We start from the raw sequence: 14,612 nt of genomic DNA on the forward strand, positions 1-14,612 counted from the left end.
TAGACTTCATAATGGCTCCATCAGGTTACTCACTGGTGTGAGGTTTATTCCAGAGATTAAGAGGAATTTGATCTCTATTGGAGTGTTGGATGCAGCAGGATATAATTGCATATTATCTGATGGGATTATGAACATCGTCAAGAATGGTGATGTTGTTATGATGGCTGAGAGAAAGAGAAGCCTATACTATCTAAAGGCAAGTGTGGTTACTGGATCTGTGAATCTGGTGCAGGTATTAGACTTAAGAATGTGGCATCTCAGACTCGGACACTTGGGAGAAACTGGAATTAAAGAATTGGCCAAGAAGGAGCTGATTAAGCTGGAAAATCCCAATGAGCAGTTGGGTTTGTGTGAGCAATGTGTGCTCGGAAAGAGTAAGAAACTGCCCTATGGAAGAGGAATTCACAGCTCAAAGTCACCACTAGACTATGCCCACAGTGACTTGTGGGGCCCAGCTACACCAGTTTCATTGGGTGGAGGTAGATACTTTCTATCCATTATTGATGATTTTTCTAGAAAATTATGGGTGTTTATCTTGAAGGAAAAATCAGAGACATTCATGAAATTCAAGGAGTGGTGTAGGGAAGTGGAGGTGGAGAAAGGGTGTTCTTTGAAGTGTTTAAGAACTGATAATGGGCTGGAATTTCTGAGTGGGGAGTTTGATTCTTTCTGCAAGCAGAAAGGTATGAAGAGGCATAGGACATCTCCATCTAATCCCCAACAGAATGGAGTTGCTGAGCGCATGAATAGAACCATCCTAGAGCGAGTTAGATGTATGCTCTTTGGCTCTGGAATGGCTAAGAGATTCTGGGGTGAGGCTGTGAGTATGGCAGCAGTTCTCATCAATAGAAGTCCTTCTTCAGCTATAGCTTTTGACACTCCTGATCAGAGATGGTATGGAAAGGCCATGGATTATTCGAATATGAAGATTTTTGGTTGTATGGCTTATGCACACATCAAGCAAAGTAAGTTGGAGCCAAGGGCCTTGAGATGTGTGATGATTGGATACCAAAAGGGAGTGAAGGGCTACAGACTGTGGTGCATAGAGCCAGGAAATCAGAAAGTTATTATCTCTAGAGATGTGCAATTTGAAGAAAGTAGGATGCCATTTCTGGAAAAGGCTCAAGAGAGCCAGAGGCCATCTCATTCTGAGAAAGAACCAGAGCCTGAGAGGATGGTGGAGATGGGTGTTCCAGAACCTGAGGAGGCTGAGGAATCAGTTCAGGTGGAGGTTTCTGGAGCAGATAGAATTGCTGAGCCTGAACAGCAGATGGGAAATCATAGTGAACAAGAAGAAGCAGATGCTGATGTCTTGAACCCTGAAGAAGAGCAGCAGGATTTGGGTGACTATGTTCTAGCCAGAGATAGGGTCAGAAGAATCCCTAAACCATCTACAAGATACAGTGAAGAAGAATACTTGCTATATGCACTATGTGTTGCAGAAAACATAGAGTATGCAGAGCCTTCAAGCTTCAAGGAAGCTATGAGTTCTAAGGAGAGCAAGCAGTGGATGGAGGCTATGATAGATGAAATACAGTCCCTGATCAAGAACAAGACATGGGTGCTTGTGAAGAGACCCTCCACACAAAAACCAGTGAGTTGTAAGTGGATATACAAGAAAAAGTTGGAGGTTGGGAACAAGATTAGGTTCAAGGCTAGGCTTGTAGCTCGGGGGTTCACACAAGAGGAGGGAATAGACTATAATGAAGTATTTTCTCCAGTGGTAAAGCATGCCTCAATAAGAATTTTGCTAGCTATAGTTGCTCAAAGAAGTTGGTTTTTGGACCAACTTGATGTGAAGACAGCCTTTCTTCATGGAGAGCTTGAGGAAACTATATACATGAATCAGCCAGAGGGATTTGTGATACATGGGAGTGAAGATAAGGTTTGTCTACTAAAGAAAAGTCTATACGGTTTGAAGCAAGCAAGTAGACAATGGCATATCAAGTTTGATGAACATATGCAGAGTATGGGATTTACAAATTCCAGATATGATAGTTGTGTCTACTTCAAATCAAAGGCTGAGGGACCTGCTGTGTATTTGCTATTATATGTAGACGACATCTTGCTTGCTGGACCAGATAGACAGGAGCTAGATAGGGTGAAAGCCTTATTGAAAAAGGGATTTGAAATCAAGGATCTGGGGAGTGCTAGCAAGATTTTGGGAATGGATATATTCAGAAATGCAGATAAGAGGGTGTTGTGGTTGTCCCAAGAAGGCTACATTCAGAAAGTACTGCGCAAATATCAGATTGACAAGAGTAGAACAACCTCAGTTCCACTATCACAACAGACTAAGCTGTCCAAATCACAATGTCCCAGAAATCAGCAAGAAGAAAGAGAGATGAGCCAGATACCTTATTCCAACATAGTTGGGAGTGTGATGTATATGATGATATGCACAAGGCCTGATATTTCTCATGCGGTAAGCGTGGTGAGCAGATACATGTCCTGTCCGGGAAGAGAGCACTGGTTGGCTTTGAAAGGGATTCTCAAGTATCTCAAAGGAAGTAGTGATCTGGGAATAATGTTCAAATCAGAGAATGAAGGAGATAAGGATAGCATTATTGGGTTTTGCGATTCAGATTATGCAGCTAACCTTGATAATAGGCGCTCACAATCTGGGTACATATTTACCTTGTTCGGCTCCGCGGTGAGCTGGAAGTCTAATCTCCAATCCGTGGTGGCTCTATCGACGACGGAGGCAGAGTATATAGCTCTTGCTGAGGCAGTAAAGGAAAGCTTCTGGCTTAGGGGTATAGTTGGTGATTTTGGGGTGAAGCAAGAGAATGTTGTGATCAAGTGCGACAGCAATAGCGCGATTTGTCTCTCGAAACATCAGACATATCATGAACGCAGCAAACATATAGACGTGAGGCTGCATTTCATTCGAGATGAGGTTGAGAAGGGTGCGGTGAAGATTGAGAAGGTCAGCACCGAGCACAATGCGGCTGATGCACTTACTAAAGCCCTACCAAGATCCAAGTTCCGACATTGCTTGGATTTGGTTGGGGTGGTCCGAAATTTGTAAGTATGGGAAGGAAGGTGGAACTGGTGGTGATGGATCTTAGATTGCTCAAAGGTGGAGGATTTGTTAGTGTTTGAGCTCATCAAGATCGGATTGAGCTGGTGGAAGAATCAAGTCAGGAAATAGCCGTTGGGAACCAAAACAGGAACTAGCCGTTGGAAACGGTTATAACCGTGTTCGGCAAAAGGAGCTGTTCGGCCAAAGGAAGCTGTTCGGCAAAAGGAAGCTGTTCGGCAATTGGAAGTTGTTCAGCAATTGGAAGCTGTTCGGCAATTGGAAGCTGTTCGGCAAAAGGAAGCTGTTCAGCAATTGGAAGCTATTCGGCAATTGGAAGCTGTTCGGCAAAGGAAGCTGTTCGGCGGTTTTCTTGATCGATACTTCTTAAGGGAGTTGCGATTCATTCCGGAACTAACAACAACAGAAATCAAAAGTGATAGAGAGAGAATTCAAGAGAGGAAGTGTTATCTTTCAGCTGTGCGTTTTTAGCTCTCGAAGCAAGAAGTTTTCGGGCGAGTTGAGGGTTTTCCATCTTGTAAATTCTTGAGAGTTTTGAGTGCTCTCATGTTTGTAATTTCTCGAGTGATCAATAAAGAAAGACACCAGATTCTGCCCGTGGATGTAGGCTTACGCCGAACCACGTAATTCGCTTGTGTTCTTCCTTGCATGTTGTCATTTCATTAATTTGCATTTCGATCATCACAACCGTAGGTTCGTTCTTCACACTAACAAAGTTAGACATCTAAGCATGGGCGGACCCAAGTGAGGAGAGGGAGGGGCTTAAGCCCTCATCGATATTATTTTTTTAACATTTTTCTATTAATTTTTTAAAAAAATTATAAAGATTTAGTGTAAATTATTATGTAAAAGTCCCTATAAATGATCTAATTTATTCAAAAGTATACTTTAGAATAAAATTTAGAAATTTCAGTTCCTATTGATAAATATTTCTCTATTGATAAATATTTCCGCATCCGCCCCTGCATGTAATACGAAGAATATAGTAAATAAAAGGAAATTGTTAAGTGTGTACATTAAGTAATATAATACAGTCAAATGAACAAATGAGCTGTCTACAAAACTATTGGTTAATTTTTTTTTATCATCGCTGATCTATGCATACGCGCCATTTCCTATTTTATATATACCTCTCTCATTATTTCACTTAATTTCATCTCAACAAAATGCAGTTCCGAACTCTGCATATCACTCTACTCTCCGGCAAAAATTTGAAGAAAGTCGCCCCCTCTAGAAAGATGGACGTCTACGCCGTCGTTTCGATCTCCAACGAGATCGACGGCTCCAAGCAGGAGCACACGACGCCGTCCGACAACGACGGCACGTGGAACTTCCTGATGGAGTTCAAGGTGGGCGAGACGGCGCTGCAGACGAACCGCCTCGCCCTCGAATTCAAGCTCCTCTGCAAGGGGACGCCAGGCGGCGACAAAGACGTCGGCCGCCTCAGCGTCTCCATCAAGGAGCTTCTCGACTCGGCCGACAACAACACCCCCTTCATCGGCCGAGTCGAGCACGAGGGCGAGCTCACTTTCTCCTACAAATTCAGCGAGAAACCAGCCGCCGCCGCCGCCGCCTCATCTCGACCTCCGCTTATGGAGAGTGTGAAGAAAACGGTTTTGTACGGAGCTGAGGTAGTGAACAAGAATGTTAAATCTATGTTGGGATCGGAGACGGTGAAGAAGAACAAGGCTGCGTTTGTTGATTTGCTATCGTCGTTGCCGAAGAAGAAGGATGAGGGTAAGTTTCCATTTGTGAAGGCGGCCGATCTCCCGGCCCGGGCTCTGCCCGGCCCATCTCGTCAGGCTTCGACTTCGAAGACCGGGGGAACCTCAAGCTTCTATGAAGCTTTCAAGACAACTTCAGACTTTATATCGACGTCTGTGTCCAGTATAGCCCAACCCGGTTCAAGCAAGGACTCGGGAAAGACTAAGCCCAAGCCACGTAAATAGTTATATTGACTAAAGGTCATGTCTAATTTTATCTTTTGTTTGATTGTCTACTGTTGTATTTTATCTATAGTCAAATTGTACCTTTGCCTATTTTCCAAAGTGGGGCAGTTTATAAACGAAAAATGTGTGGGTTTGTATGGATTCAAGTGTTATTATCGTAATTATTCGTGCGAGTAATTAATTACAAGAAGCTGATATTGATTCATAAACCATAAAGATTAATAGTTCAAGAATTTGTTGTTGAGTGCGTTGGCCCAAAATTTAAGAATGGAATTACAAAAGAACTTTTTTTGTAAAGCCAATCCCACAAATAATTTCCTATTGAAACACCTAAATTTGCGGGTCAATTCGCCGAAAAATACATTCGTGTAAGAAAATGCATGGTATTGGTACCTAGATTCTAGCTATTTCTTGAATTAAAAACAACAAGCCCAAATACAAAGCCGATAAAAAAGCATTTAACCCATATTGACTTTTACCTATATTATCGAGAAACACGTTTAGCCTATAATTCGATTTTGTAATACAATGATAATTGACAATTATACCATTGAGTGAAATTCTCTTGTAGAGTTTTCACATATTTAAGAGCTTGTCAATACACTTAAAGCAAGGTTAATTAAACTGAAAATTTTGATTAATTGATGCTATAGTTAACAAACGTCGATGTTTCTACGCACTTGGAGTCATCAAACTTCATGGATCGATATATTCAACGTGTCATTCATTCTATTTAATCCATATCATACACATTATGCGTGCACATATAATCAACGAACAAGTGATAATATGAAGAAATACAAATTTTTTCGCTCCAAATAGAATTCGTTCGCGACATTATATATTAAGTGACGATGATGTGGTTTAGAATCTTCAAAATTGGACTATTCGTGGAATTGGCTCAATTCGATTAGGAATATGGAGTAGTTCACTTCCACTATTTTATCATACAAATTTTACTTTTTATACTTGTTACTCTATTTTTCAATTGATTCGGATCAAAATTAAAAGAATTCGAAACAATCGAATAAAACCTACTACTACTACTATTACTTACACTTTGTACGTTGCGTTCGTTCTTATTTTATCTTTTTGTAATTGGTTTACAGCTATATATATTTTCTTCTTATTACCGACGGAATAAATGCCATCGCCAATTACCGACAAATATTAGACTAAATTTATCGATGGTCATTTCCTATCAGAGATTTCGTCGGAAAAATTACTAGCGAAATATACTCCGTCGATAATTATTATCGACATGCAACTTACCAATAGAAAATTTCCGATGGAAAATCAGTTGTTTTTTAGTGTTATAGATAAGTATTGATACAATTTGTGTGGTTATCATGAGTATATTATTTGTATACATACGCATCCATAAATACTTAACATTATATCAAAATTAGGCTTGCGTGGATTGAATCAAAGACTTTGAATAAAATTCTAGAGTTGCTATTGATATGAGTCATGATTCATTGGAAGAGAAAAGTAAAATAAGAAAGATGACGAGTGGAGAAGAGTGAACTGAGGAAGTTGCAGTGGCGATCGTATCCGATAGCATGTGTCGACATGCTTAAGCGCGCGTTGACCACGCCGCTGCCATTGACCTAATAACAGTCAAATAATGATTGAGCTGTGTGCAAAAGTAATATTTAATTTTTAATTAAGGCTAATTAATCTTTGGAAGCCACCAGGTAATTCCATGCTCATCGTGTTGACTTTAAAAAAAAAGACTTTTGATCAACATGCATACTCTATTTCATAATTTATATATACCTCTTTCCTCACTCCTCTCAATCTCATGAAATTGAAATTGAAATTTGAGATCACAAAATGCAGTTCCGAACTCTACAAATCACTCTTCTGTCCGGGAAAAACCTCCCCTCTATAAAGATGCCCATCTACGCCGTGGTTTCTATCTCCGGCGAGACCGACGGCTCTAAGCAGGAGTACATGAAGCCGTCCGGCAGCGACCCCGGCCGCCCGGCGCCAACCCGACGTGGAATTTCCAGATGGAGTTCAAGGTGGGCGAGACGGCGCTGCAGAAGAACTCCCTCGCCCTCGAATTCAGGCTCCTCTGCAATGCCACAGAAAACAAACAAGTCGTCGTCGGCCGCCACAAAACAGCTGTTTGACTCAAGGAAATCCCCCTACGTCGGCGAGCTCTCGTTCTCCTACAAATTCATCGACGAGTCAGCACCGAATGCGAGTGGGAGTGGGGCAGGATGGAATCGGGTGGAGAATGTAGCTGGCGTAGGGATAAAAGCGGCTGCGAATGTATTATCTAGAACACCATCCAGTTATGGTTGAGCCTGTGGTTGATAGTTCCATATCATCGCATTTCGAATTTTCTTTGGTAGAACCATGGTTACTTCTTCCTTACTTGTTATGTGTGTCTTCTTCCAAATGGTCGGAAGCTCAGTTCCTTTTTGCTTTTTAGGAATACTTTTGTTGGGATTGTCTGTTTGTTTAATGCTTATGCTGGATATTACTCTTCACCTCTGTTGCATCTTACAATTACTATTCTTATACAAATGTCAGCCAGTTGAACTTTAGGTATTAGTAATTTAGTATGAATGTATAATGGTTTCGTTTTGAAGTTGGACTAGTGTGTATCCTGTTGATTTTGTACTTATGAAGCTAAGAAATATAAACGAAGAATTTCAGTTGAATAAGAAGTGAATCTAGGTTTAAGGAGAAGCCGCCTCTCCGTTGTCATATTGTATATATTGTTAATAGTTGTGGCACTATGGAGACAAGACAAGATATATTATTACGGGCCGAGCTTTTCAGAAAAGAGATAAGAATACAGTGGAAATTGAATGGCCCCTAAGGCCATCCGCAATGGGCGGACGATGGCACGCCCGATGGCGCGCATCGTCCGCGCCATCGATCGTCCGCGCCCATTGCGGATACGGACGATAGGTCGCGGACGATCGTCGCGGCCGATACTAAGGGCGCGGAGGATGGCGCGCCCGATGCCTATCGTCCGCGCCATCGTCCGCCCCATTGTGGCGTACACGGACGATGGCTGCGGACGATAGGCATCGGGCGCGCCATCGTCCTCCCCATTGTGGCGTACACGGACGATAGGTCGCGGACGATGGCACGATGTCCTCCCGACGTCCTCCCGGCGTCAAGGCTGCGAAGGCCAAAGGGAAGGCGGCCGCGACCTCATCCTCGACCGCTGCAACCCCACCTCCGCTCCCGGAAATGCTCCCGCCCCAGGCAGCCGAAGTGTATTCGTCGTTGGCGACAGCGTCGATGGCGAGGACGTTGTTGGAGACGCACAAGGCCCTCAAGAAGTGTACCGACCCCGACGAAGCCGAATACCTCCGGGCATTGATAGATGAACTGCGTCGGAAGTTGGGAATTGCACCGACTTAGTTTTTTTTTTGTAAGTTGAACGGTGTAACTTCTTTTTTTATTAATGTGTCCCCGTTTGTTATTTCGACCTTTTTATTTACTCGTTATTAATTGTTAGTTGAAAACATTTAAATCAATTAAACAAATAAATAAAATGATGATGTGGCGCGCCATAGGGCGCGCCTTAGGGCGCGCCTTAGGGCGCCCCACTGCAGGTGGGGAGGTAGGAGGATAAAACTGCTGACGTGGCGCGCCTTAGGGCGCCCCATTGCTAATGCCCTAAGTTGAAATGTGTAGCTTCTAAAATTGAAAAAAAAAATAGAATAAAAAAAGTTTTGAATTGCGCATCCAGAGAATCGAACCCTGGTCAGTACCGTGTGAGGGTACTATGATACCACTACACCGGATGCGTTTTCTTTAATTTCTAATAGTTAAAATCAAAACTATGAGTAATATATATCAGGATAGGGTTGTTCAAGATTCCGAGAATGCTCGTGATTAAATTGACCCGAGATCATTCACTACAAGAAATTTATATATTAAGGATACAAAATTAAGGACACAATCATTTGCGTTGGAGTATTTGGAAAATTACTAAATTTTAAGATTTAAGATACAAAGAAAAAGCATTGTTGAAAGACAATATATCTAAGATGAAAAAAAGAAAGCGTTGTTAAACATTTTCATATTCAAGACGCATATAAAATGACTTGCTAAATTTTCCACATGTAAGACACTATAGCTAAAAGTGTCTCTAATTTTAAAAGAAAATCACAAAATACAAAATTAAGTACGTAGTTTTTATTAGGAAAATCATAAATAAAATCTTCTCTCCTCTTCACACTACTTAGAGCATCCGCATCGCCATCTCGATGCGGGCTCGGACTCGTCTCGGCGAGACGAGCCAACATCGAGATAGCGATGCAGCCCTCCCGTCACGTCGCGTGTCCCTCCGCCTCGATGAAGCTGGTGAGCTCTGGCGCGAGGCGTGACGCCCACTCGCCGGCCCGCGAGTGGGCGTCGTCATGTTGACGCAATAAATATTTTTTTTAAATCGATTTTCCGAAAAAAAATTTAAAAATTAAAATTTTAAAACGGTAATATTACCGTTTTTAAAATTATGTCTTTTTATTTTTTTAAGATTTTAATTATGTGTTTTTTTTATTTTTTTAGGATTTTAAATTGTAATTTTCTTTTATTTAATGAAGCGTGTTTTATTAATTGAATTTGTTGGAAATAAAAATAAAAAATGAAATTGAATGAATAGTTAAGAGATGAGATGGTTAAGAGATGGATGGTTGCAGGTGTTGTCTCTTAATTAAGAGATGGGATAAAGAGTTCAGTGGGGCCCATGAATAGTTAAAGGATGAGACAGTATTGAGACGAGGATGTGGATGGCCTTATAGCTCTTCGATTCTCCATTGAAGAAAAAAAAAATTGGTTCAATTCAAAGTTTATGTTCTTCGTTTCAATTGTAGATAAAAATTGGTTCAATTTCACAACTCTTCACGCCTGTCTTCTTGATCGGCCTAGACAACCAGTCCTTATGGCCTTCAATTCTCTTGGAGTTAACCTGCAGAAACATATAATCTATCTTAGTTTTAGATTTAGGTTAGAAATTTAATGCCTCCAATATTATGAAATACACCTTTTTCCACTTAGAAAGTTGAGAATCAGGTTGGTTTGGGTACGGAATAAAGACAGCCTCACATGCTGAAGTTGGAGCTGTTGTAAGCAATGCGAGACTTCATTTTAATAGAGATTCGAGAAAGGATTGTAATCAACGTCGAACTAATTTCTAGTGCCGAACCCTTCATTTTTAGTTTGTTAAAGTTCATTTTGGAACATCTTTAGTCTGTTTTACTTCATTTTATACAGACTTCATTTTTACACCGTTTTGCACTTTAGAAAGAATGAAGTAAAACGGTCTTAAAATGAACTCCATGCTATCTAATAATGAATTATTTGTTGGTTCGGTAATAACCCTAGTCAAATCAAAGTTTGACTATCTCAATGTCGCCTACCCATTCTAAGACCTTTTGACTATCTCGAAGTTCACTCTAAGTTCATTTATGCTTGGGTAGGCGGCATCCAATAATCGTTTTGCAATTTTAGACCGTTTTGCATTTTAGATAATATTGTTTGACTATCTCCTGTCCATGATAAACTGTTTTCATGCAAGATTTTGTGATGGCAGTCTAAGATAAAAGTTGATGTTGTTTCTGACAAAATCTTCTTAATTAATTTGTTGAGGTCTACAACTTTGAGATAGTATATAACTCTTCTTAACATGCAATAGAGGTAATTTTTCCTTAGCGAGAGCTTCTACATGTCATGATAGTTATTTTTTGAGGATCAAGAATTTTATGAATTTGCAAAATATTCTCCCATATGGGGTGCATGGGGTTGTATAGAGATTAGAGAATCCCATAAAATTGGATTCTTCTCAATCCGAACTCCTCAATTTATGCAACTCCTACCAAATTTTAAGAAATTATTTAGTATAATGGCTGCAGCTATATAAATCGCAGATATTTTGAAATATTAGGTTTATGTTTTCATATTCTAAAAAATATGTTATTTTTGCAACTCTGGCTACCCCTAATGGTCCACTAATTATGTATCTGTAATTTGTGGAGTATCTTATTTTGGAGATTACCAAATTTTACAAGGTATCTATCAACTTGCCACCGTCCCATATTGTTCTCAACAAACAATTAGAAAAAAGAGGCACACCCACGTGAACAACATACATACATATATATATATTCATCAAAAATTTGATCCACGATATTATGCTTTGCTAAATCTTAATATTATTCTCCCAAATCTAATATTCCACGTGACTCAAACTAATTAATCAAGTCTTTCATCTTTTCATGTATACTAGAATTGTTTTCTCACCACCTTTCCAAATGTATACAAACAATAATACTAATAAAATTTGAAAAAAAATGGACTCGACCGTACGCATACCCTTTAGTATAATATTCGATAGACACACCTGCATTAGCTCCACATTCATGATATCGTACATAGAAAATAAATAAAAAATAAAAAAAATTGAAGTAGTCCTATATAGACTCATGCAAACCACACCTACATTTCCCACAATTTGCTTCTAACTCTAGAAAGAATTTGCATTATATATAGCCATGAATTTGAATATTGAAAAGTACCTCAAAGGCTATACAATATACATATCTCCCCAATTTTAGCTAGATTCTAGATTCTTGACAAAAACATATTCTCCTAGCGAATACTAATGCAAACTATCCTATAAATTCAAATTTATATTGTGTAGATAAGATTGGGTCATTGAGAATTATATATGAAGATAAGAGGCTTTCCAAAGCCCACTCCTTTCTTTTAATGGGCTTCTATACATTTCACTCTTCCTTCTCAGTAATCATTTGTAGAGATTAAAAAAATAATTGACATTAATAATAAATATAATATGGTCATCAAGATTTTGTATACATTTGTTTGGTGATATTTATGATTCTCTTATCCTATACATAAAGTATGGGGCAAGAGAGTTCCCCATAACAGCTTTTTTCACTCTCATGCCATGCATGCATTTTTCCATTTAGGTGAAACTTATTTTCTTTATTTCCTTTTTATTGATCAGTCTGCAAAATTTATTGTCTTTTCATTGCTGGAAACATTGATCATTCATGATTTCTCCTATTCCAGATCTGGTACTCTGATTCTCTACCTCCACCATCCAATATATTTTTATTTAGAGATAGAGAGAGATAAAGAGAGAGAGAGAGTACCACCTAATTAAAGTCTATGTATGCATAAATAAGTACATGGATTAGAATAAGATAGGCACATGCATTAGAATAAGATAGACTCTCTATGTTCTTTGATCAAAACTCAATCTTGTTGCAAATGCTTAATTAAGGATATAATATATGCATAAGTTGAGAACAGATCCTCCCATTTAGAATTTTCTTATATAGAAAGAGAACCTTCTTATCAAAGTGAGTATGTGAGAATATATTGCACTGAACGCGTAAAGTAATTTTACTATAATAATCTCATACGTTTAATGCAGTATTTTCATGATAAAAAAGTTCTCACAATAATCAATCCATCTCTATATATGATAGACACACATATGAAGTACATATATGTGTACATGTGTGTGAATACTTTCTTGAAAGAATATAATGGGGGAAGGTTTTTGAGAACCCATTAAGACAAAGATCAAGTATATTATATTAATTGTGTTTAATTAATTTACACACTATGGCATTACAATAAATGGCCAAATAAAGCTAAATGGCCAAATAAAGCTTGCAATCTAGTTTTTTTTGTCTTAGATAAATAAAACTTACTTTTTCATTTAATATTACTACAAGAAAGAACCTAGTTCTAAACCCTCCCTACAAAATTAAAAAAAAAAGCAACAAATCAATTCCATATGTAGCTTATTCCCTAGCTTAAATAGACACTTTCTCCACCTATTTGAACACAGCTTTTCCCCATAAGCAAAAAATAATAAAAAGTGGGGAAAATTCCACAACACACTAGCCTAAAAACCCCTATATATATCCCCACAATCACCACATCTCACTCAACAAATTTTCCAAATTCACCACAACAATTTCCTTCTTCACTTGAACAATGTCTGGGGTTTGGGTGTTCAAGAATGGTGTCGTTCGACTCGTGGAGAACACTGGAGAATGCCACGGCAAGAAAATGCTAGTCCACGTGCCCTCGAACGAGGTGATTGCATCATATGCTATGTTGGAGAGGAAATTATTGGATCTTGGATGGGAGAGGTACTATGATGATCCTGAGCTTCTGCAGTTTCACAAGAGATCAACGGTCCATCTCATCTCTCTCCCCAAAGATTTCAACAAGTTCAAGTCCATGCACATGTACGACATCGTTGTCAAGAATCGGAACGAGTTTGAAGTTAGAGATGTTTAGTAATGTGATGTGATCATGCACCTAAGTAATTTCTAGGGTTTATTTTTGTGTGTTTAAATTTGTGTGTGTGATATAGGGATGTTGCCCAAGGTCAGGGTTTTTAATTTATCTTTGTTTTTGTGTGAAACAATATTAGTATTGTATAATATCTGCTTGATTTGGGTTGATGTGTTGTAAGAGAAATGAAATAAGATATGTATATTGTGGGAATTTAAAGTGTAGTGTAGTGTACAAGGTCGTCTAGTTTGAATTTTTCAAGCTAATGCCACATTATGTGAAATGTACTTGCTTATTATTGATATAAACTATAAATTCTAAAGAGATGGTGATTTAGGTTATATTTTTTGAACCGTTGATTTTGTGCTTGATTTACAATATTTTTGTTGAGCTTTACATATATGACGTTTGAAACTTTGAACGAACAAAATTTCATTCTATTTTCTTATAATTTCTTAGTGCGGGAGCCGGGAAATGACACACATATAATAATCACAAAAAAAAAACAAAGGATGTAAAAATTACTATACATCCAATAATCTCTACGAGAATATGGTGAACTCATACAATTACGATGAGGGGGGGAGGGGTATTTACATATAAAGAAAAATCATAGTAACTAATAATAATTACATTTGCATTTAATTTTTACTACTATATTTTTTCAGTTCATACTGTACTTTTTTATTTTTATAAATCATATATTCAGATAGAAAAATCTAAACATAAATTTGAATGTTCACTCCTTGCTAAAGACTACGTTTTATCAAGAGCGTAGGAAAGCATCATGAAGAGGAGGATGACCAAAATTGCTTCAAGAGAAACAAAAACTGAACTCAAATTAGTCTGCTAATCTACCTTATTTATTGGTGGATTAATTAACAAAGTTTGAGCTTGGTGGATCATGCAATTAATACTCCCTCCATCTCATGTTACTTACATTTTTTTATTTTAGATCGTGAATTCAGGATTGGATAATTAGTATAAAAAAATTATGTAATAAGAGAACACTTAATTAATTACTTATAATATCTTAATTAAATACCTTAATTAATACTTAAAATAGAAATAGTACAAGTAGTTTGAAACGGGTCGAAACAGAAAAACTGTGAGTAACATGGGACGGAGGTAGTATTATATAATTCATTATATCACCCAATTTGCCTCATCTATATATATGACTATATATAAGGACATGCATATTGAAGCGTGTAGTGTAGTCATTTTATGTGATTATTTCGTGGGTACATATATATACTTGTATTCTCATTGTTTAAATTTACGTGTAGACATGTAGTCATATTATATGA

The 14,612-nt window shown here is 38.3% G+C and overlaps 1 protein-coding gene across 1 annotated transcript; it reads left to right on the forward strand.

Annotated features, from left to right (window-relative positions):
- Positions 1 to 12,861: 12,861 nt before the first annotated feature.
- On the forward strand, positions 12,862 to 13,643 carry LOC121796784 (flowering-promoting factor 1-like protein 3). The gene has a single exon (XM_042195565.1). It carries the CDS (start codon positions 12,997 to 12,999, stop codon positions 13,303 to 13,305), a length of 309 nt encoding a protein of 102 aa, XP_042051499.1. The 5' UTR covers positions 12,862 to 12,996; the 3' UTR covers positions 13,306 to 13,643.
- Positions 13,644 to 14,612: the final 969 nt, after the last annotated feature.

The sequence above is a fragment of the Salvia splendens genome, chromosome 1 (assembly GCF_004379255.2).
Source record: "Salvia splendens isolate huo1 chromosome 1, SspV2, whole genome shotgun sequence".
Classification (NCBI taxonomy): Eukaryota; Viridiplantae; Streptophyta; class Magnoliopsida; order Lamiales; family Lamiaceae; genus Salvia; species Salvia splendens.

Bases quoted from the DNA above. Each gene is read 5' to 3' on its own strand.
- LOC121796784 (XM_042195565.1), top strand. From the start codon at position 12,997: ATGTCTGGGGTTTGGGTGTTCAAGAATGGTGTCGTTCGACTCGTGGAG.